Raw genomic sequence first — 24,775 nt, 5'->3', positions numbered from 1 at the left:
AAACAAAAGTGTTTATAGAGAGAGAAAAAAAAATAATAACTAAAATTATAAATTACCAAAAAGTGTCAATAGGAAAATCCATATGTCATTTTTTTGGATTTATCTTTATCCAAACCAGGAAAGAAATATCTACTTCTTTTAAAAAATAAATATAAAGAAAGACATATCTTCCTAGTTATTTTGTCAACCTTATGATAACATAAAAGGATAAACAATATCAAAAGAAAGAGAACTATTTTGTGGGCCATACTATATTTAACCACTTTTCTCTTTCTCTCTTTCTCTCAGGCGATTAATCGGGAAGGGGAGCAGATGCTGACTAGGATGGAAAGGTGCTTCCGTTCTCCCACTTTCTTTGCAGTGAGAATCAAAAGGACAAACGCAAGACCACAAACTCACCACAAGAATTTGTGGCTGAGAATTGTTCTCTAAGCTTACGTGGCATCCACAGCTTTTGTTAAACTCAGCAAAACCAAGAAACTAAGACGACGAGAAAGACACCCACACCCACACTTCATCTTCAGCAGCAACAGCAGGAACAGCCAGCAACTTACAATACACTTCGTGGCGGCTCTCTCCATTCCTTTTTTCCTCTTCTTCTTCGGTTTTCTCGCTCACTTAGGTTTTCTTTAAATCTCAACTCCCTTCACTTTTCCCTTTTTTCCTTCTTGGTGAAACAACAGAAATGTCGGAAGTTAGAGATCCTGCGATTAAGCTCTTTGGTAAAACAATCCCTCTCACAACCAACGAAGATACTTTATCAGTCTCCTGTGATTCTGTCTCTGCCTCTGCTACTGTTTCTGCTCTTGTTACTGCAGCTACTTCTCATGAAGACAACAATTCTTATCTTGATCGTCCTTCCACGACTTCTCAGAACAACAAATCTAGCAAAGCAGGAGAAGACCAATCACAACAACTGAAACAGCAACAAGATAAGGTATAAATACGTTTTGAGAATGATTTTTGAATTTGGCATAATCTTTCTTGTTCAATTTTACCTGTGACAGAAGGAAGATTCGGAAAGAAAACTTTTCTTGGTTGTAAATTTTTTGATGGGTGTGGTTTTTGAGGTATTCTGAGCTCTATTTAGGGTTTTGGGGTTCTGGGTTTTGGACCTCAAGGTTGGGTTTTGCTTTCTCTTTTTCAAATACCGGGTCTCCTATCCCGTGTCAGTTATGGACGCTTTGTTTTTGTTCTCCATTTCTTCTTCTTTCCCAGGTTTTCTACTTTTTTTTTCTCTCTCAAGGAAGAATTCTCTGCTGGAATTGTTTTCTTTTTCATGAAAAATCCTGTGACTTCATCTAATCCGGATTTCAGATTAAGTTTGTTGTACCCATGATGGTTTTAGTGTCAATTGCACCTGGAAGCTCTTCAATTTTAAGGCTGTCCAGTTGGACTGATGAGTTTTGTATCAGTCCGGTAACTGGAGAAATTCTAGAGATATATCTGAACCCTTTAGGGCTAATTTACCCTGAAAACTCTGTTTAGTTGTCCCAATTTTGAATTTCGATTTTTGATTCAGCTTTCTGTACTAAACTCATCTTCTTCACTGTTCAAATAAAGTTCAAGAATCGTTTATGCAATCTGTTTCCCAATTTCAACAGCAAGCCATAGGATCTCGAGATCAGATGATATGGGTCTCGAGATCAGATGATATGGGGATAAGACCTTCTTTTTCTTCTAAAATTAGCAACTATATACAAGCACCTGGTCGGAATTCAGTTTTCTCCCAATCATATTTTGGATATTTTATGATTTCCTGCTTTATTAGGCTTTTCTACTTGTTTCTTTCTCTTATAATTTACCTTTCCATACTTATTGAAGAAAGAAATGGGGGTGTTGTCTACTTCTAATTTGCTCACTCTGGTTGAAACACGAACTGAAAAATGTTTTCATATTTAAAAGGGTATCCCTAGAATCTGAAAGTGTGATGGTCGCTTTCTTCTTAACATTTCTATTATTAAGAAGATAATGAAAACTCATGCCTTCTTCTGTATACTTTACTCTCTACCTATAAATCCGATTTCAATGTAAAAATTAGTTTCATTTTCTTATGGAAAATAATGATTCATAGATTGGTATTCGTCAGACGAGCCCTTTTTGCATTAAACTGGAAGAAGAATATTTTTTCCTCTTTCTTACTCGAAATTTTGTTTGGACTATTAGGATGCACTGGGAGACAAACCCAACGAGACTGAGGAAGAAGATGATGCACCTCCTCCAAGTTCAGATCAATTGACAAATCCAGCTACATCTTCGGGGAATAATGAGAACCCTAAAACGCTCTCTGTCGACGAAGAAACTGCAATGCCAAAAGCTTCTGACACTGAAGAGGAGCAGAATGAGACAAATAACTCACAGGAAAAGACCTTGAAGAAGCCAGACAAGATCCTTCCATGCCCCCGCTGTAATAGCATGGACACCAAGTTCTGTTACTATAACAATTACAATGTCAACCAGCCCAGGCATTTCTGCAAGAACTGCCAGAGATACTGGACAGCTGGTGGGACTATGAGAAATGTGCCGGTGGGTGCTGGCCGCCGGAAGAACAAGAACTCTGCTTCGCATTACAGGCACATTACTGTCTCTGAAGCCCTCCAAACAGCTCGATCAGAGGCACCAGATGGAATCCACCACCCTATGAAACCCAATGGCACTGTTCTCACCTTTGGTTCAGACACACCACTTTGTGAATCGATGGCTTCTGTGTTGAACCTTGCAGACAAAACAATGAGGAATTGTACAAGGAATGGATTTCAAAGACCAGAAGAACGGAAAATTTCAGTTTCTTGTGGTGGGGGAGAAAATGGGGATGACCGCTCCAATGGATCTTCGGTCACAGCTTCCAACTCAATAGAGGAATGTGGCAAGGTGACTTTGCAAGAGTCGGTGATGCAGAATTATCACACTTTTCCTCCTCAGATACCATGCTTTCCAGGGGCTCCTTGGCCTTATCCATGGAACCCGACTCAATGGAGTCCTGCAGTGCCCCCACCTGCTTTCTGCCCTCCAAGCTTTCCAGTATCATTCTACCCCACAGCACCTTATTGGGGCTGTACTGTTCCAGGCAATTGGAATGTCCCTTGGCTCACCCCACCATCTTCTTCCCCAAGTCCCGTGGCTCCAAGCTTTGGTCCTAACTCTCCAACCTTGGGAAAGCATTCAAGAGATGGTAACATGCTTACACCAAGTAATTCAGAGAAAGAAGATCCAGTAAAACAGAGCAATTCAGAGAGATGCCTTTGGATTCCAAAGACATTGAGGATAGATGATCCTGGGGAAGCTGCCAGGAGCTCCATATGGGCTACCCTGGGGATTAAGAATGATAAGGCGGATTCAATCAGTGGAGGAGGGCTCTTCGAGGACTTCCAGTCAAAGGGTGATGAAAAGAGTCACATGGCTGAAACCTCTCACTTACTGCAAGCCAATCCTGCAGCATTGTCACGGTCACTCAACTTCCATGAGAGCTCATAATTGGGTAGATGAAAAGCCTGTTGTGGTGTGATGTTTCACTGATATGGTGAGGCACAGAAGGAACAACTCGCTGAGAATATTTTGCACCACTTACTTTGCCTTGAGCCATGTTAGTGCACCGGCTTCATTTCAGGATTTGGGAGACCAATCCAATTGAGATGGACCAGAAAAGATCCATCTGGTTTTCACAGAAAGGAAATATCCTGAAATAACTCGAAACCAAATGATTTTATCTTTCCTTTCTGCTATTTGTGAAAATTATATGCAGGGCCTTCTGTTTTCACATAGATGATTGTTGAGGTGGTGTAACTTCTAGATGTATATATCTATGTATGATGACAAAGTGAGATAGGGCAGAGAAGAGGAGTGAGAGACCTAATTTGTATCGTATTCTCTGATTTACTAAAGTAAGTTTGCATATCTAATGAAGTTCTTCATTTTCACTCTGAACTAAGTATGGGTTTTCTAAGTATGGGTTTTCATTTAGTTCTGTTTTCTAGGATGCTAGTCTCTTGATCTCATAAAATTTGATACTGAAAAATTCGGGAATATGTTGTGTGTACCTTCTCTCATTCATTATTATTGATGAGATTTCCAATTCAAGGAAAGATGAAGTAGCAATGAGCCATGTTCTGATGCTACTTGGTGTCAACTTTTGATCGATCGCACACTAGATGACTTGGTGCTTAAGATCCTAAGGAGATAGGTAGATGTTGCAGATTTAGAACTCAACAAAAATTAAGTGAAGCAGATTGAGTTCTGTTATTGTTGGAAATATCCAATAATTCATTTATATAATTGGTTTGGATGAGGCTAAGGTAGTAAAAATCATGCATTACAGCTTTGCTTTAAATAATATTGTTAAGTGGGGTGGGAGGATCTATGAGGGAATAAAGATTGAAGATGGGGAATATCCCAAAGAGAACCAAAAGTTTTTGTAGACCCTTCTCTGAAGATAAACTTGAATTCCTATCACACAAAGCCAAGCATCTTTCCTTTTCAAGAACTGAGAATCCAAACAATTAGTATCAAAAAGAATAAAGCTGATGATGAAGTCTTCCTTTATTTAGTTTTCCCTCTGTGTTTTTTTTTTTTAGCTGGTATGGAATAACAAACCAGAAACCTTTTATTCTCACTTTTTCTTTCTGGTAAATATAATAAATCAGAAAGTTACCTAGATCAAAATTTTCTTCTCTTTTCTTTTCTACTCTTTTTCCCACTTAATGAGGTGGGTGGTGATGGTAGAGCTCATCTAAGCCAAATGGACAATATTCAAACACAACAAATTTGGTTTTATATCGATAAAGGTTAGATTGTTTAGAGCCAAATCAAAGATGTGACAGTGTTGAAAACAAAAAGCAATTGGACAGATCATCCATCTTTAATGACAAACCCAGCAATTTTTTTTCTTTTCTTTCTGATAAAGCTATCTATAACTGTTTTGGATAAATTGCTTGTGTGGTGAAATCTGCTTGAAGACTTTGTACTCTTATGTAAATGACAGTATTTTATTGCTAGGATGAAATTAGACCCACGTGTCTTCAATTAATTGTTCTGTTGAAACATTTCAGATATTTTTGTACCAATATCATGGACAGTAAGAGGCCACATTTTATTTTAGGAAGATGATGAGTTGTTGATAAGGGACCCAAGGCATGAAATTCCATGAATATACTCTCTTGCTTTTTTCTTTTATTTTGAGCCAAATATGCTTAGCTTTCCCTTAATTAAGACTTCAAGTGTATCTGAATTTCAGTTTTGCAAACTCATATAGTTTCAATTTTGTTCTCTGCAAGACCCCCCCCCAACCTGTTCTGGCCGTCCGATCAATCAAATCAACTCAGACACCTCAGATTGTAGCATCATATGATTGACAGTTCCATGATTTTGACTAAATCATGTGGTTCTCATTTTGAGATCTCCATTAACTTCAGTGTAATCATTTCTTACTTCTTATGCTTCTCCTCCAAACTTAGATGATTGGCTGCGGTCACCAAATGCAACTGTAAAGGAGGCTAGCTGATTCTTCCAAGCTCCAAGTGACCAATAAAACAGTCACCAGGAAATCTGGTTCTGGGCTTTAAATAGGTAAGCCAACTCAAACCAAAATCCGAACCCATTCCCCCCTGATAATAATTTCCCCTCCTGGCCTTTCAAGGGGGTTCTATGAGCCAGCTTTGGCCTGGTCCAAGGTAGTCCCACTGCATGCCCTATCAGCTACTTCTATGTGGAGTGATGATGAGTTCCGAGGTTACCATATTGCTACAGCGCTGCCGGTGGACCCCACATGCAGTGGCATATGTCCCGCGCATGCTATTTATTAGTTTTAGTTTCAGCTTATTTTTATTTCAGTTTATGTATCTCAGTTTTAGTTATTTTCAGAACATGAGTAGCTGCTCTGTAATTGAATCTAGTGGGTTTTTTTTTTTTTTTTTTAAAAGCCAAATGGCCATGTAATTTGGTTTAATTTCTGAAATGAATAACTAATCAAGCTCTCTCTTCCTCTCATCTTCTTCTTCCCCTCCACAGTTGCATATTTTCTTCTTTTTTGCTTTCCATTGAATGCTACCTATTGATTTAAAGGTTAGATTGCATTTACATTCTTATTTTCGATTGTTTTTTTGTTTAGTGCCTATTGTCTCCGTCATTTCTTTCTTCTCTCCCTTTCAACTATGTTGTTACAATGACTTTACATTGATATGTTGTTATTCTCAAATTGAAGTAGACTGAAAGTACTACTGTTTTAGCATCACAATTTTTGGAATTTTGAATGTTCATTCACATATATTTGACTAATTGCTGCCTAGTTTTGATCTCTATAACATCTAATTGGTCTCTTGCTTAGTTTCATACATCTAATCATTATATTTCTATTGTTCTTGTTCCATTAAGTATGTTTCTAAACATGTTTGTTGTTGCCAGTCCATGTTAGACAGTCTTTAATTATGTTTTTGTGTCAACCATAGGATAGTAATGTCACTCTTCTAGGAAAACTTAGTTTTTAGGTTTCCTTCTACATCAGTTAAACATCTCACAATGTCATCCTTTCATATTTGCTTGCTTGAGCCATTCTACAACCTCTTAAAGACCAACATTGACCCGTTCGTAGATCAGGGCTTCATCTCAAGGCCAAAACATGAGTTCTTGGCATAGATTTGTTCAACCCAATGATAAAATGAGTTTAGTTACCTACTTTTCCCAACTATACCATAACTGGATTTCCAAAATGGTCATTTAAGATGAGATCCCTTTTATAATCAACTAGTTTTGCCATATGAAACTGTCCATATGGCAAAACTAGTTTTTTGCCTTGAATATTTGCAGTCAAATATATTTAGGGTAAAGTACACGTACCCCGTATAATGCATCCAATATTCCTCATACCCCCCTAAGCGGCTCAATATTCCACGTACCATCCCTGCTTTACACCCCAAATGTCAGATAGGTCCAATCCGTTAAATACCACCGTTAGATGTTAAAATTTTGACCATTTTACCCTTTGCTCCATTTTCTTAAATCTGAAAATACTTAATTAGCTTCACTTATTTGCTGTCCTAAACTAATTGAAAATGATCATTTTTATCTTTTATTTTATTTTTATAAATGAAAAAACCTAATTGCCCTCATTTATATATATTACCCTAACCTAATTTGAAAAGATTATTTTACCCCTAAATATTTGTTTCTAAAAACCCCAAAATGCCATCATCTTCCCCAAATCATCATCTTCTTTTACATACCCACCACCACCACCACCACCACCGCCACCCACCATTAACACCATCACCAACCCAACCCCTTCATTCTTCTCATTCTTCTCCCTGACGGTGGTGGTGGTGTAAAAGAAGATAGATGAATTTTGCTATTTCATCGGTTGTTGGGTTTTTTGGTTGAGCATTCTGAGTTTTCTGTTTCCCCAATTTCATTCACTCCCTTGTGATGTTTGGGTTGTTGGCTTATTTTTAAGCTCGTGTTGTCTGCTTTTTGGCCTTGAAAACCTGTGTTTACTTTCTTCTACAACTGTAGTTTTGGTAGTTTTGGATTTAGGGTTTTTCAGTTTTTAGTTCGAAATTGTGATTACAGCCTTCGAATTGGATTTGGGGTTTTATTTGCTCTTTTTCTTTCTCTTCTCTGTGTGTGTGTGTTAATTACTTGGTTGTGATCATTGCTACTTCGATGTCAGCCGTGTCTCTGTTCAAGAACTCCCCTGTCATCAGCGAACTCCAGAAACAGGGTTTCTCCGTCCAGAATCCAGGTAACTTATCGGGGCCGGTTTGTTGTCTGTGAGCATGAGCAGACTGGATTTGCCAAATAAATTGAAGATTTTCTTTTTTTCTCGTTGGGGTTCTATCAGTTTGGGCTGAAATTTGGGTATATGTGCACTTACCCTGGGGCGATTCAAATTGTAAACGTAGGTCGGAAAGTTGCCTGAGTTGGGGGTTCTAAGATCAAGTTTCAGGTTGGGTTCCTTCCTGCTCTACTGCCAGAAACAATTACATTCCTAATTTTAACTTGCAGGAGCCTTTTCTCGACTACTCTTCCGATGAATTCTTCAGATGTGGAAGAAAATTCACCAAAGTGTATCCGAATCTCCAACTTTTCTTCCTTGCTTTTTCAATTTTCCTACTCAATTGGGATTCCTGTCTCTGACCATCCAGAGAAAGTCGAGGAAAGAGGAGGGAGAAGAGAGTAGGGCTTGGTTTGCTGGAAACGATGGGGTGAGATTTGGTTTTAGCATGGTGGGGGGTGGGGGTGGTGGTGGTGGTGGTGGTGGTGGTGGTGCTGGTGCTGGTGCTAGTGCTAGTGGTGGGTATGTAAAAGAAGATGATGATTTAGGGAAGATGAGGGCATTTTGGGGTTTTTAGGAACAAATATTTAGGGGTAAAATAGTCTTTTCAAATTAGATTAGGGCAATACATAAATGAGGGCAATTAGGTTTTTTCATTTATAAAAATAAAACAAACGGTAAAATGGTCATTTTCAATTAATTTAGGGCAACAAATAAGTGAGGGTAATTAAGTCTTTTTAGATTTAAGAAAATGGAGCAAAGGGTAAAATGATCAAAATTTTGGCATCTAACGGTGGTATATAACAGATTGGACCTACCTGGTATTTGGGGTGTAAAGCAAGGGTGATATGTGGAATATTGAGGGGTGGTATGTGGAATATAAAGCCACTTAGGGGGTACGAGGAATATTGGGTGCAATATAAGGGGTACGTGTACTTTACTCATACATTTATTCACATCCCCATATGATAGAAGTAAAATTTTATATTGAAGAAAGTTGTCAGCCACATAGAGTTAAAAGAGAATCTCTACATTAAGGTAATTTAATGTTATGATTGGATACTTAGAATAGTGAATGTCATCATTAACTCGACCCTATTTCAAAGGTATGAGATACCCTATCTTAGTCTAATGAGAGGATTAGATCCCATGGATTACAAGAGTGAAGGGAAACTCAACCCTCTTAGACTTGGCAAACCGTCCAAGATGTCTCCCATGGTAGCTCTCAATTATTTTCGAGGCTATCTCATAAAGAAGATTTTTTTTAAAAAAAGAAAAGTTGAAAAAAAAAATTTTATACATAGTTGTGCCATGCAAAAGTCCATTGGATATTTAGGAAATTGTCTAAAATTGTCATAGGACAAATTTCAACATCAAATTTCATCATATATTGAATATTAAAAAGTCAAATCGTATACATTCGCATATTTTCTTGTATTTTCAATCATCTGTGAATTCAATAAGTTTCATTTTCCTAGCTTTACTTTTTTCCCTTGGCTGACACTGCAGATATTTGCTCATGTAAAAGGGATTTAAACAAACACAAATCAAAATGTGGTCTTGGGAAGAAAATTGAAAATCCTTATTGATAAATTGCTCTATAAATATCATAATTAGGAATCATGCATGATTTGAAGATTACATGGGAGGGTGAATGATTGAATTAGATGTCGAAATTAGACATGTGGTAATCTAGACCGAAATACATGGGAGGGTGAATGATTTGTGATCTTCAAGCATGTGTCTATATCCGCTTAGCACTATCTGAATCCGTCCGAAAGCTAAACGGATTCGTATACGGATAGGCTATAGCTATTCGAAAAGCTATATTTACATGTAAATGGATAAAATATCTGATCCGTATCCGTGTCCGTATCCGTTTAGTACTATCTGAATCCGTCCGAAAGCTAATCGGATACAAATGCAGATATAACACTATTCGAATCGAATCTAATCCATTTACATCCCTACATACACCCTTTTGTAATCTTATACACTCTGCTCATAGTCTTGGATTTTTAATGGCATTGTTTTGCCACCTATCCACCTCAGGTTGGGTTGAAACATAACATGTGGTTAGGGGACCTTAGGGTCAACCTATCACCCAATTTTGGGATAGCATGATCCTTATTTTATTTGTCATATGATAGATTGATTACGTACAAATAGATGTGAAACGCAACATCAAATATTGAAAAATTCCCCACGTTGTTCTCTTAATGTATATTTTTTCATAGGGATTTTTTTTATTCATTGTCTCTCCTTCGTAACCACTGAGGGTCTCTATTGACAAAACCATTCCACGCCATTAGTGTGATGTGGAAAATTCCTTTTATACATATAACACGGGAAATCCTCCCCTAAAATATAATGCATACAAATTACAAAAGCACTGCAAAATTAAATGCATTTTATGAAGGACCAATTTTCCCTCCATCCATAGAGGACACATTACTCATAATCCTAGAATTCACAAACCCCTTTTAGGGTTTTTGTATATTTCAAAATACCCTCTCCCACCCTACTGTGAATGGGATCCATTTGTGAAAAACATTGTCCCTCCAGACAAAAGTGTTGGCTGGGAACTTTTTGTTTTGTTTTGTTTTTTTATTATTTTATGAGTGTTTGACGTGTAAATCCACATTTTTATAAGAAGAGAAAGAAAAAGTAAACCCATTAACTTTGGATCAGCCGCCATAAAAGTACTAAACAACAAAGTCAATGCCTTTCTCATTAAAATTCCGTTAATATTATCCAATCTGACTTTGGATAAGCCGCCTAAAAAGTAAACAAAAAATTCATATATTTATTGAAAAACAGAATGTTGATTGGTTGTGTGCCCCCAATGCCAAGCACAACAGCATATGAAATTAATGTCCCACTTTATATAAAAAATTCCATACATGTCTATGCCTCTGGGCATGCTCTCATTGTCCCCTACATTGGTGTAGGGATCACACTACCAAGCAACGATGTCTCCTTCCATTACATCCTTCCTTTTGAATGGACACATGCTTGATAGTGACAGTGCGACATTAACCACAATAAGCAAGATTGAGCTCCTCTCCTGCGTAGGACGATGTCCAGCGCACATCGTCCGGTTGGGGAGACCTCGATCCACATGCCACTGCACTGGGATGCATGCGACAGTGTGGATCGGAGCTCCCCAGTCGCACGATGTGCGGTGGACACCGTCCGACGCACAAGTGTGTTGGAGAGGAGCCGGATCTCAATAAGCATGTAGAGCCCACTCTTAATATGTGCGGGTGAAACTATGTACATTGTACACACACACACACACACTCGTAATCGTGGATGACATTATCGATGCGTATCTATATCAGCAGTGATCGATACTGATACGACATTGATACATATCAATTTATATGGTCAAAAAGTAATTTTAGTTCAAAATGATTTTTTGAACTAGAATCGATCCAATATGGACTTTACAGCTAATGCATATTGGTATCGATGGTGACTGATACAAGTGTCCATACCGTGAAGTGTAACCTTGCGTATAACCTTGATTGTGCTCCATGTTCTAATCAAATAAAAATTTTCATTATTTCTTTTGAGAAAATCTCTTTTTCTGATGGATCGAGTTTTCCTTTACCCACAATGAAGAGGGAATATCTTCATCCACCACTTTTGTTGGTTGAAATGGAAAATTGAAATAGTGCCAAGGGTATCTCGGATCTTTGCACAACAGAGGGAGTAATTAGTAATTACAAGATCCCAGTGATGGGATTCTCTTCATCCACGATGGATGAAGAGAAATTTTTTTCCTTTCTAGACTACTTCAAAATTCAAAGTACTAAGTGATTAAATCTCCTAACAATAAGGAAAACTATTAACTTTGAAGAGAACTGAAATAGTCAGCTTGAGTTTTATTTGAAGGGTTTTGCTTAGTGTAACCACAACTGGTTACATTGAACTTGACGATAAAACCTTCGATTCAAATCTCTGTACAATAGGTGATACTTTGAGTAGTTAAAATGAGAACCTCATTTGTGGTGTTTTATCTTATATGCAAATCGGTTTTATCTTCTCTATACCACATAGACTATGCATGGTTACGTGGACTTGAGCCTTTATTTGAATTCTCAACTCTTTCTCTATCACACAGACAGAACTTTACCATTTTCACTATAATTTCTTCAATGATTATCAAAAAAATAAATTTAGATATAAAATTGCTATGGTCATGTTCGAATTGAATGCGACTAGTTTTGAGAAATTTAGTTTATTAAATTTTATTTTTCATGCTTGCACGCAATCTACCTTAGACAAATTTTTTTTTTTTTGGGGTAAATACTACATCATGTAGTGATCACAGAAAGGAGGCATACTGTTTAATAAGAGAATTTTCTTATTGACATCCCTTAAGATGTAAAAATAATTTATGATCTTATTTTTCTGCTCACTTAATATAACATAATTTTTTATTTAATAAGCGTAAAGCCTTGTCATTTCATATATGTACTCGAAAAACATGCAAGACAGTGACAATTATTAAGAATGACATGGTGATAACTTACTTTCAAATTATTTTGAATGCTCTTTTATTCCCATGATTTACAATGAACTTTTAGTTATAAAACAAGAGACAATCAAAAGAATGTTACATGTTCTATATATACCTAAAGAGGTGTCATTTAAATAGTCTCCTTTAATAGTATGAATTTAAATATTGTTCTCAACATATGGTTATTCATTGCAATACATTATACATGGATACATATTGTATTGCCCTAAGTGGAGAGACAATGTTTAAAGGGATAAAAAACGCCACCCGATCGTGCCATACATGCCGCCCCTGTACCCTGACACATGGGTGTGCAAAATGATCGCTACACCCCTAATCATTTTCGGGGTTCTAAAGGGTTGTGGTGGTCATTTCGAGCGCCCCTGTATTAGGATGCAAGGGCGACATGTATGGCACGATTGGGTGGCATTCTTTCATCCATGTATAAAATACCAAAATTTTGGACTCTCAATATATATAAAAGGCAAGAGAGGGTTCCCCGAAGAATCTCCCACACCACACCAATAATGCCACTTCACACGAAAATTATATAATCAACATCTTTATCACATGGTCAAGGTAAGAGAGAGGGGGGGAAAAAACAAACATATGAGAGGCCAATACAACATTGGCATTGTGGGAAACTTTTTTCCATAGAAGTATTAACACGATGACTAGTACTACACTAGTGAATCTGGATCAGCTACCCAAATGGGGACGGGTGGGGACAGATCTGACCCCTCCATGCGGTGTGGGTCCCATGCCCTAGAGGTGGGTCTCACACCCCCATGGAGGGTTCAGATCTGTCCCCACCCGTTCCCATACACTAGTCCCTAATGAATTGTTTAGTAAGACTTTGATAGGAAACGAAGAATTCATAAAGAAAGCCCATACTGAGGACATCACTTAATTTCATTTGAGAGTTCTGCAACACTTATTCTGTCAATCGGTGATGGTCAAATGCGGTTGGGATCATAGTTCAATGATCCGGAATTGATAAGGGGATGCCTGATTCCGATTCCCTGTGATTCATGTTATGTGAAATGGATCGGACGATCCAAATCCACACCATTTCGAATCGCTTGATCTGGACATAACCTACATGATGAACATGTGTAACGTCTAACCGAAGCTTCCAGAGCATAGTTTCAGTGCACGGTATCAGATTGGGTATCGGTCACCTTCAAAATCAATACGATACCAATATGGTATTGGCAAGGATCGGTCGTATCGGATAAATTTACCTTTGTTTTTTTTTTTAAACAGGTTTATTGACTATTTTATCCCTTGTACGTATCAATTCACTGCTACGATATTGGTCAGGTATCGATATTAGTCACCTTCAAAACTTTGCAGTATCGGTCGTATTGGGTGATTTGATACCAATACCTCAAACCATGCTAGAGAGGGAGAGTAAGGCGTAAGGATGTTTAGTCCAATAATTTTTTAAAATTTCTTTTTAAGAATTGAAGGTAATTTTTAGGGGTGATTCGGTAAGTGTAGTGATTTTTCCATCTTTGGGGGAATATATTTCTCTTAGTAGAGAAGGAATATGGAGTCGTCACCTAGATTAGGGTCTAGGAATGTGAGAACAATGGGCGCACGCAGGATCGTCATGTGTTATCCATCTCATACCCTCTTGACTCAGGAGAGAAGTTTCAACTTGAATTCCAACTAGGGGTGAAACATGGTCGAGTTGGACCGGGTTTTTTAAAATCCTTTCTCAACCCTAAGTTCTCTTAGCTCAACCCAAGCCCAACCTGTCCCTAGGTCGGGCTAAGATATCTCAGCCCAGGCCCAACCATGACAGGCTTAGCCCAGCCCAGCCTGACCCTGATTGACCTTGATCAAGCCTGGTTGAACCAGGTTAGCTTTGACTGACCTTGATTTTTGCTAGGGCTTGGTCAGTTGGTTGGCCCTGACCAACCCTCCTTTTTTGCCATTTACGTCGTCCTATGCATTAGAAAATGAGACACATATGATTGGGTATTGGTTTGTTTCATACTCAATTGAATATTAGACTTTTCTTTGGGTTAAAAAACTTAGCCCAATCTTAAAATTGTAAATATTTTCGTTCAATAGATAATGAACTTTTTTTTGGTAAAACAATAGATAATTAGATACTAAACAAAAATTGTAAAATGCAAACAATAAATTATAAAGCATAACCTAACACAAGGCTAGTCAGACTGGGCTTAGCCCGAAGCCTCATCCCTAACCCAGAGCCTGAAAATTTCAACCCTACCGCCCTCAGGGTTGAAAAATCCGGCCCAAGCCCTGTTCGGGCTCAGGACGGGCCAAGGTAGGCTCGGGCCGACATGACCAAACTTACACCCCTAATTCCAACACACTCAAACACAGGATTTCAAATCTTACTCTTTCTAACTCACTCTAGTCAATGAGCGACTTCATGTACAAAGAGTTTGTCAAAAGGAGAAAAAAAATCAACCAAAAGATTCCCAAAACATGAAATAACAACACTGTTTTATTAAAATTGGGCTTAAGACAAATGGACTGGACCTAAAAAATATAAGGGGCCAAACATCAATAAGTTATGGGCTAAATCTATTTAAAATTTAAAGGCCAAATCCAAATTCTATTTTAAAAAGTAACGTTCAAAACATATTGGGCCTAAGCCCATAGTCTTTTTGAAATGAATATTATCACTTAAAATATAAGGGCAAAAAGGTCTTTTCAATTTTTTAATTTGTTTCACTAGAAAGGGATCCACGGCCATGGCCAGCAACAGCCGGCAAGGGCCAGCAGTCGTCGGTCAAGTGCAGCAACCACCGCCACCAAGGCCTGTACCGATGCCCCCCTCCCCCCCAACCTGTCGCCATAGGTGAGCGGAAGACTATGGGCGGGATGGGTATTGTGTGAACATGGTTCTAAGTATTGGTATTGTATTGCCCGTGGCAATACAGACTAGTTTTACTAGTCATTGATATCGATACCGTGCCAATACCATATTGATAGCACAGTACAGAAAAGAGATAAAATGATAAAAAAATTCATTTTTAAGAAGATTCAAGGGTAATTTTGTCCAATACAGCTGATATTGTACCGATATCATATCCGTTTTGGAGGTTACCGACACCGTACACTAAAACCATGTGTGTGTATAAGGCACGAGGGCCATGCGAGGAGAGGCATAGTGTCCATACGAGGGAGTGCGCATGGGGCCTGGCAAGCTGGCCTACCTGCGTCTGCAGGCGAGCTGGACTGCCTTTCTTGGCGGGTTAGACTACCTGCCTTCGTAGGCTGGCTGGCCTATCGGGCAAAGATTTTTATGCTGCTGAACGCATGTAGGATCATTGATAAAAAATGCAATAAAAAAAATTCAAAAACCCTCACACTGGAAAGGGATTCATACCATATAGGATAGTCAATCAAATCCAAATTCCTTAGCTAACAAATATCTTGGCAAGAGGTACGATCCCAAGGGGATTCTAATTGTATGGAATGATTTGAAAATATTTCTTTCACAATGAAATAATCATCTATACATACACTATTAGATAATTGTAACAAAAATCTATCAAAGTTTCAGTTAATTATAAGGATGTAAACAGATCAAATTCAGTCAAATAGTGACAATATCATATTCGTATCCGATTATATTTGGACGAATTAAGATAATATTCTATCGATTTTTGGACATATTCGAATAATATCCAATCCATTGATATCTTTACCGTTTTGTTGATGAGGGTTAGGTTTGAGACTTGAGAGTTCAGCAACTACCCTTTCTTCGATGCTTCTTAATCTTTGATTTTCTTACGTTTTCTACTTTTGATTTTATCTTGTATTTATTTTAATAGATATGAGACTCCATGTATCCCAATGCATAAAACAATATATATAAATCAATAGAAATTTTAGAAAAAGAATCACATTATCTTAACTTATAAAATTATAAAAATTAAAAAACTTAATCTGATAGATGGACATAAAGATATATTTCAAACATTTTATTACCGTCGGATTTCTAAACAAATCGGATAATAATCGGTCCGATAGGGGATTATCATATTCATATCCGATTAGTTTTTCAGACGAATTCAGATCTCCTAAACGGATACAAACGCGGATCGAATACGAATTTTTGAATATCCGTTGACATCCTTAGTTAATTACGAACTAGTCCCTCCATATTACAGTATTGCATAATAAAGTATAAGGCATGTATTTATTTAATGTCAGATCCAGTCTAAAAATAATGAAGCCGAATTCTGTAATAAGAGGAAGATCCCAACTGTTGACAAGATGCATATTTCTCAATGTGTCTGGACTTGCAGAATGAATGAGTAGAGTTTTCTTCTTGTCAAAAGAAATGGTTTGGTTTCCCAATCTGTTCTATAGTATGCAACGAGGAGGTTGATCTTCTTTTATTTCTTTTCCACAAAATTTGATGAATTACAACACAAAAGGCTAGCTTGCTGTAGATACCGCGACCTCAGAGTGGTTCCTCCTAACTTGAGGGCGGGTCCATTTCGAAGTTCCTTAGTGACATGGGGTTTGGGATGAGCATGATAAAAGGAGTTGGCACATAGGATGAGGCCTCGGACCCTTAGGGGTAGTGTCATCCATGGTTTGTGGAAAGGGTTCCAAATTATTCCATATGGTCTGGTTAGAGTCTAGGTAAAAGGTCAGGTTACGAGAGTGAAAAGGTCTTATAAAAAAAAGAATAAATACAAGAGTGGAAAGGTGTTAAGCACCCATTTCGTCCGGCTAAACTGATTTTTCTATTAGATGCGAAAGTTTAAACATTCTCCTAAAATAACATATCATATATCAACATGCATATCTAACATATGATTAACTATTTTACACAACTACATCAAAAGAGAACTACATATCATCTCTACACATGCATATTACTATTAACACTAAAACATGTTGTTTTAATCGTCTACATTGTGCCAAATGAAAAAAGAAAGCGAAATAATTATACTTGAGATCGACCTTTGATGAGAGTCAAAAGGGGAGAAGCCCTTCGCTCCAAAGACAATGAATGGATAGATCTCTTGGCTCAGGTGGAGATGGACCAATTATCTGGTTCTTTCAATCTTGAAAAACTATACTCCTTGTGGTATTTTCAGGCTAAGAAGTGGATCAAGCATGCACTTCTAGGGCAATTTTGAGAATTTTCCTTCTCATGAGGTCGGGGCATCGAGAGACTAACTGGGAGAGAGAGAGAGAGAAGAAGCTAGGTCTTAGGGATGCAAAGAAAATACCAAAATGAGGGGAAAATGGCTCGAGCACGCCTCCCAAGGCTCAAAATCCGTGTCTTGCAAGAGAGGGCAGTCTTCTATTTATAAGGGATCCCATCATGCCCGCGGCTCTGAGAGATGTACTTTGTACTCTATGGTACCATGAAAAACGTGTCACTGTGGGGAAGATGAACAGTATCTCCTTCAGCATTGATAAAAAGGTCTTTTTAATTATTATTATTATTATTAAAAAGATGTGGGTGATATGGTTTCGATGCACAAGCAAGTCCGTCTTGAGAGAGATACGCATGCTAATCTGTCCTATTGTCATTATTATTGGAGGATGAAAAATTCAACGTCCACACTAAACCAATAATATCATAAATTGATTTACCACTGAGATCCAACGTCTACAGTTACCAATAATATGGGCTTGGGTCCTTTCCTTCCCATATCACGCCTTGCAAAACTTTCCCAAAAGACGATTGATGTCAACATCATCACGCCTTGCCTAAGAAAGAAATGGGTAAAATATGGAACGCAAATCTAGCCAATCAAAGCTCCATAAAGCTTTCAGATCTAACAAGTGGTGAGTCCCACAGTATGGTGGTGATCATAGTGGGAGTGTCCCTTCATACTCGCATGCAATCAGTATTTTCCCTTTATATATATATTTACCAAATTAACTGTTTGACTAAACTAGAGATTTATACTTTTGTTTAACAGATGGTAATGATCATATACCGTTATCAGGGCCATCGCTTAAGATGTAATGAAATGTTTTGACTTCATTTCTATATATGTGTTTTTTTTTTTTTTTTTCTTCTTTTTGGGGTAGAAGGCAGATTTATTCAGAAGCCAAATATTGATCTTGGATCTATAGATCAGATAAAGGCCAAATTGTCCTACACATTACGAACAAGCCTCTCCTTGCTAGGGAATCAACCATTCTGTTAAGCTCTCTTTGAACAAAACCGAAAATTAATTACAGGACTCAAAATAAAGCTGAATATGAAGTATATGTTCCAAAGTAGACATGATTAAAAGCAGTGCAACGTTGATTCCTTGCTGTCGATAAGAGAAAACGTCTTTATTATCTGTTTCAATTTCTAGGCATATGAGATCCTCAGAGAGGGCTTCAAATAAAGCACTATGAATTGCCATAGTCTCGCCCATCATGGCAATAGTGAAGATACCGAGAATTGAAACTATAAAGTGGGGCATTCTTTGATGATTGTGACAAATAAAACCAAGACCCCATACCTCGAGTTTGATCTTGAAGGAACCTGAAAGAGGGAGCTAGTGGGGGAGGGGGGAGGGGGGAGGGGGGAGGGGGAACCCATAGATTATGAAGAATAGAACCCATATATTTGTTTTGAAACAAGATTTTAAAACTTGGGATTTGTTTTCCATTTATGATTTTTGTCTTCCGGTTAATATGTCCATTTATGATGCTATGCAACTATCATCCCATCTTTTTAGCATATACAAAAAAAGTATCATCCCATCTTTTGACATTCCAAACAACAATGGCACCTTATAGGGTGCCTCAAGAACATGATTGGTTAGACACTGTCCGGAATGGTTTCCCCAAGTTGAATGCTTTAATAAATTGAGTTGAACTACAAGTTAGAAGAACATCGAGGACTCTTTTATTTTGTTTTAATATATTAGTGAGGGAAAGTAGATCATATGGAGAAATGCTCTTTATGTGGGATGCGCAGGAGCCATGCCTAGACATATACGGATCAGAAATGACTGGCATGCCCCCCATGAATAGATGAAATTCTACCCCCATTGTGCCAATGCATGGGTTCTCAATGGTTGTTGCGCAAGGTGTAACCTCTATGTCCCACACAGAAAAGACTCCCCCAAATCATATATATATATATATATATATATATATAGTGATCTTTTTTCAAAAACAGTCTAATAATTAAAGAGAGAAAAAAATTAAGTAACATCATTATGGGATAAGAGAGCATTAATGGCCAAAGTAATAATCTCATGTCAGATATGATCAGCGGTCCAACGTGAAGACTTATAGGTACTTAGACACCCTTTTTTATTGCGGTTCTCGTGTTAGAAATTTCATCCCTAAAGATACACATCACACACCAACCCCTCTCTCTCTCTCATAAAAGCCCTGAGAATCTCAGGCTGAGATCCAAGGAGAGCATTTTCCATAAAATCAGAGATAGATCCAATTCTGATTTTCCAATTCCTATTTCTGCGCATTTTGTTCTTTCTGTCTCTAAGAAACCATGGGTCGCTCCTGTTGTCTCTGTGTTGTGCTTATTATTGTTTTTTTGACTCCCTTCTTCTTCTATCAAGGTCGTTAGTTAAAACCTATTTGAGTTTATTTTGTTCTAATTCTTTTCTTTCCTTTTGCCTAATTCTTTCTTCTAAATTTCATCTTGCAAGCAGGATCAGGGAGAAAAGTAATGCCTTTCAAGAAAGAATCTCTTCTACTCCATCAGGTGGGTTGGGTTCCTTTACCTTCTTTGGATTCTGTAATATATAAAGAGCAAAACCATAGTTTTCTATAAGAACTACTGGTATCTTTAAGCTTTTAATCCATTATCAATTACAGGGGAATCCAGAGATAAGAAGGGAGATGATACAAGTGATGGATTACTTGGATCCAGAACCCAATAGAAACCCAAGAAGTGGATATCTCATTAGCCCTCCTCCCCCTTCTCCCCCGAAAGTTTCTGGTTAATTTTAGATAATTTTATCTTCAAAAATCATTCTATATTATTTGTAGTTGCATGTATAGTTTTCTAGTTTGCATTTTTTTTATTTTTATGGATTATATACATCTTCTTAAACAGTTGGATTTGAGTGGTTATCTGATCGATCTCTATTGAGCATGAAGTGGAAACAGGGGATGGGTGCCTTGATAATTAATGGCGTTACTTGCTTTAATTCTGGTTTTGTTCATTCCCTTCGTCTTCTCTTCTTTAAGATCAAAATGTGTGGCTGATTCTTACTGTCTGATAACTAATTAAGGGGTTTTTTTTTTTTTTTTTTTCCCGATTAAGAGGGAATTTACTGAATAGGATAACTATGTGTACAGCCTAAAGCTTCAAACGTACAAAATCTTGAGAGCCAAGGAATGGAATGCGGCCATTCTATCCTGCACATGATGGACAACATCTTCCTAGCTAGGATATTTGTTTCATAATTCGCAACTCTTGGTATACAAAAAATAGAAATGGTTTGAAAGAATGATAAAAATGATCTCATATCCTTTAGTACAGCTATAACCTCCAATTAAAGGTAGCTTAAAACGATGGATGGTTGTAACTAGTAATCATTTTAAACTTGTAAATATCTCAGATTTCCACTTCTGAGATTGGCAATGAATGTGTTAGGTGAAAGTGGGCCGGACCTGATCTGACCCATCCCCTTTTACAATATAATAGGAAGTGGAAACAACACAGAAGTATGGAAAAAGGCTAGACACATCGAGGAAATGGGATTTCTTTAGGATCTACTTCAGATCTACTTCAGCGTCTAGAAATTGGTTGATCGATAAATATACATGTACTTGGTGTCCCGCCCATAAAGAGACCCAAGTCTTAGTACCACAAGTTAGTACAATTGTCTCTCTCTCTCTCTCTCTTCCCTATTTGAAATGACCCTCTTGTCCCTCATATATGATGATGCCCCATTCTGCGTCCACGGCCAGGTAATAGCACGCAGGCGATGTGGTATATATTCCTCTCCCCAATATTATATTGAACAAGTTTCTCTGTTACCCTGAACTTCCATATCTACTCTCATTGGTACAATTGGAGTGCATTAGGGAGGGATAATTTCGGTTTTTTCAATAAAGGGTTGAAAGTGTAATTCTAACCTAAGAGTCCAATTACATGGTCACAAATTATCGGTAAGATATTTCTCTACTCCATGGGTGAAGGAAAACCTTGTCCATATAGTATATGTGGAGAGGATTCCCCATACCGACAACGTGAGGGGATTCTCCCATGTCACACCAACATGGTATAGAAAACAGTCTCGTCAACAGGGAACCCACATGATCAGGGAAGAGAGAGAATGTCAGTGCAAGTCTCACATGATCAGGATGTGAGAGGACGTGGGAAAGCATCCCTACATCATTTTTTGTTTTCATTTGATAGCCATTAGCTACGTCGATGGCTCATGAGTGTGCCAAATGTCCAGCATCACCCTTTCCTCACATTGCTAAATTTGCACTAGATAAACCATTGTCATGTGGAAACAAAAGCTTTAATTTATGTGATTTTCCTTCAACCACATACCACAAGAATTCCATGGCAGAATTTTTGCGAGTAACAACCCAATACTTAAGAGGCTTAGACCCTGCATGATAACACTTAAGTTTCTGTGTTTTTTTGTTCTTAAGAATAAAAAAGAATTGAAAAACGTTTGTTACTGCCGGTTCATTTTCTTTGTTCTTGTGAATGAACCAATTGCTGAAGAACACTGAAAGTTGTTAAAAAAACACCCCAAAAAAAAAAAAAAGAGTTTTAATTTGGAATTTCTCTGCTCCAAAAACTAAAAGGAGCAATAGAGGGGAGGGGGGAAACTATTGACACCACCTCCACCAAGACCAGCACCACCTTCACGGCCACCACCATATTTGGTACTAAACGCGTTTTTGTCTTTTTATCTAGAATTTGTCCTAGAAACAGAAATACCAAAAATTATTTTTGGAATAAAAATTTGGCCCAAAAACAGATGTATTATCATATAGGGCCTGCTAGACTGAGGCATCCGAAGAAGCTAGATTGAGGGTGAGTTGGGGTTGCCAAGGGATCCAGATCGTTTACGGCGCCCTGCCCGTAACGGCCTGAGCGGCGCACAAACAGGGCGCCTGCAATGACCACCTTACTCCCGCTAGGGCAAGGTGCTCGGGCAGGGGTAAGGCGGTCATTGCAAGGCGCCCTATTTGTGCGTCGCTCAGACTGCTCTACCCGTAGCGCCGTAGACGATCTGGATCCGGTTGCCAAGCCCATAATCATTTTGATGGATATAATCAATGAATTTGCCAATTACAAACACGTCTAGTTGAAAATTCAGATTGTAACCCTATTTTAGGCTAAAATTGACACATGCGACAAACAGGTCTCACATTTTATTGTTTATTAGTTACCAGAGAAATAGATATCTCAATCGTTCATCGTTCAAAATTCAAATTAGAAATCTCCAAATTCCCCTACTTTTTTTATGAAAGTGTAATCACACAAACCACACATCATTCTCAAAAGGTTAATCGACTTTTAGGTTCATGGAATGGTGGATAAACACAACACACACCCGATGTGGGACTAAACTCACACACACAACACAGCTTTTTTTTTATGAAAGTGTAATCACACAAACCACACACCAATCCCAAAAGGTTAACCGAGGTTTAGGACCGTGGAATGGTGGACCAAACTCCCCTACTTTGAAACTTCTTTTTTGATTCTCTCAGAAATCCAAACTTCCACTTCCTTGATACTTTACAATCCCTAAATTGCTCCTGTCATTACTCCCCGCAGCCCCCTCAAGCACCCCCTCTACCTCCGTCACTCTCTCTCATCTCCATGTCTCCCCTACATCTCTTCTCCGCTCTCTCTACAATGGTGAAAGCAACAATTTTTGTTGGAGTGACTTCAAAATCCACTTCCGAGAAGAAGTTAACCCTCTTCCATTCTCCTTACTTTTAGGTCGGCTTGCATCACATCACATTGCATCTGTTTCTCCAAGCTTTGCTTTGGTGCTGTCTGCTCATTTTTACCCTTTGATTTTGATATTTCTTCGCGCAGTACTATAGTACTTAGAAAAGAAGTAGAAAAGTGACAGGGTGAAGGCACCGAAGGCGAAAGAAGAACATACCATCTCAGCACCAAAGAACAAGAAGTCTGTGAAAAATGTGAGGACCGGAGGTTTTTTGGACTGTACCAAGGTTGATCATGGCCTAAAAGGTCTCAAACTGACAAGGATTCATCATCTAGATTAGGGTTTAGAAAACTATTATGTACCATAGTCTCACATGGGTCCCATATGGGATTGGATGTGGGCATATATGATATTGGGTTCCCTTCCCTTGTAGATCGGTTTATGAGGGTTAGTTCTTCCTATTGTAATATTGGTGCTTTCATTGATTTGTCTTTTTACGATTGATTACTTGGGAGGGGCGACCTGGTGCTACATGTGGGCATATATGATAGTTGTTAGTACACTGAATATAAACAAATACACAAAATCATAAGTTCTAAACAAGACATCAAACCTAGGCTATGGTTATAACATGTTGGAAATCATGAAAACGCCACTATGCATGCAAGCATGGCATATAGGCATCTAGAACATGAAAACTAGACCTAAAGCAGGTACTGAAAAGTATGCCACATGACAAACAATGATTAAACATGATAAAAATCAAAGAAAAGGGTTAGAAATTTGTGCACACGCAAAAATACCAAAATACCCCCAAGTATAGGAATGGCCTAGTGAAGGAAGAAAACTCGAGAAACCAAAGGGGAAAGACCTTCCATGGAAGAAAAAAAATGGTGAAAACCATGAGAGCACGACAAAACTTCGGTAAAACATCATTAAAGAATTAGAAAATCAAGTCAAATGATAAAAACAAAAGCTTGAAAAAGAAAAACACAAGACATGAAGCTTGTCGGCTAAACAAAATATATATATATATATATTGAAGGAAAAATAATAAAAAGACTCGGAAAATATTGAAAAATCACATTAGAAAGGAGATACATAGATTTAAACAATGACCTAAAAAGACATTAATAAAACAAGGAAGACATACTCTAAAACACGGTATGTCGTCATTGCACCCTCAATAAACAGAGGATATAGACTCACATGAATTCAACTTTCATGAGGGGTTTCAGGAGGTTGGAGCAACAAGATCAGGTTTGGAGAGGCTCAGCTCGAAATTGCAACTAAGAACTTTCAGAAACTTAGAACTCTCTCTTTAAGGTGCCAAGACTATTCTTCATGTCTTGGGATCCTTCAAAACGTATAAAGGGCCTCTTATTTATAGTCTAGGATGTTACCCACATCCAAGACAAGCATTCATTATCCCAAATCTTAGAGAACTCCTTGGCTTTAAGGGGATTAGCTGGTCTTTGGGCAGAGATGGATTCAAAGTCCATCAAACAACTTAAGCAAAGTTTATGAAAGATTCCAATACTTATGGCAACCTCCATCACGTCCTCTAGGGTCTCTAGAAGTGTCTAGATGAGTTTTAAGGTCGGCAAAAGCAAGATAAGT

At 38.0% G+C, this 24,775-nt stretch overlaps 1 protein-coding gene across 2 annotated transcripts; it reads left to right on the top strand.

Moving 5' to 3' along the window:
* Positions 1 to 609: 609 nt before the first annotated feature.
* On the top strand, positions 610 to 3,925 carry LOC122671679 (cyclic dof factor 2-like). 2 transcript variants are annotated; one of them, XM_043869043.1, is made up of 2 exons: positions 610 to 920; positions 2,165 to 3,925. In XM_043869043.1, exons 1-2 carry the CDS (start codon positions 686 to 688, stop codon positions 3,472 to 3,474), a joined length of 1,545 nt encoding a protein of 514 aa, XP_043724978.1. In that variant the 5' UTR covers positions 610 to 685; the 3' UTR covers positions 3,475 to 3,925. The 2 variants fall into 2 exon arrangements, with proteins under 2 accessions (XP_043724978.1, XP_043724977.1); XM_043869042.1 differs by having other exon boundaries at positions 610 to 937; positions 2,167 to 3,925.
* Positions 3,926 to 24,775: the final 20,850 nt, after the last annotated feature.

The sequence above is a fragment of the Telopea speciosissima genome, chromosome 8 (assembly GCF_018873765.1).
Source record: "Telopea speciosissima isolate NSW1024214 ecotype Mountain lineage chromosome 8, Tspe_v1, whole genome shotgun sequence".
Classification (NCBI taxonomy): Eukaryota; Viridiplantae; Streptophyta; class Magnoliopsida; order Proteales; family Proteaceae; genus Telopea; species Telopea speciosissima.
The sequence above is the reverse complement of the archived record's forward strand: the minus strand, read 5'-3'. Positions and strand labels throughout refer to the sequence as shown.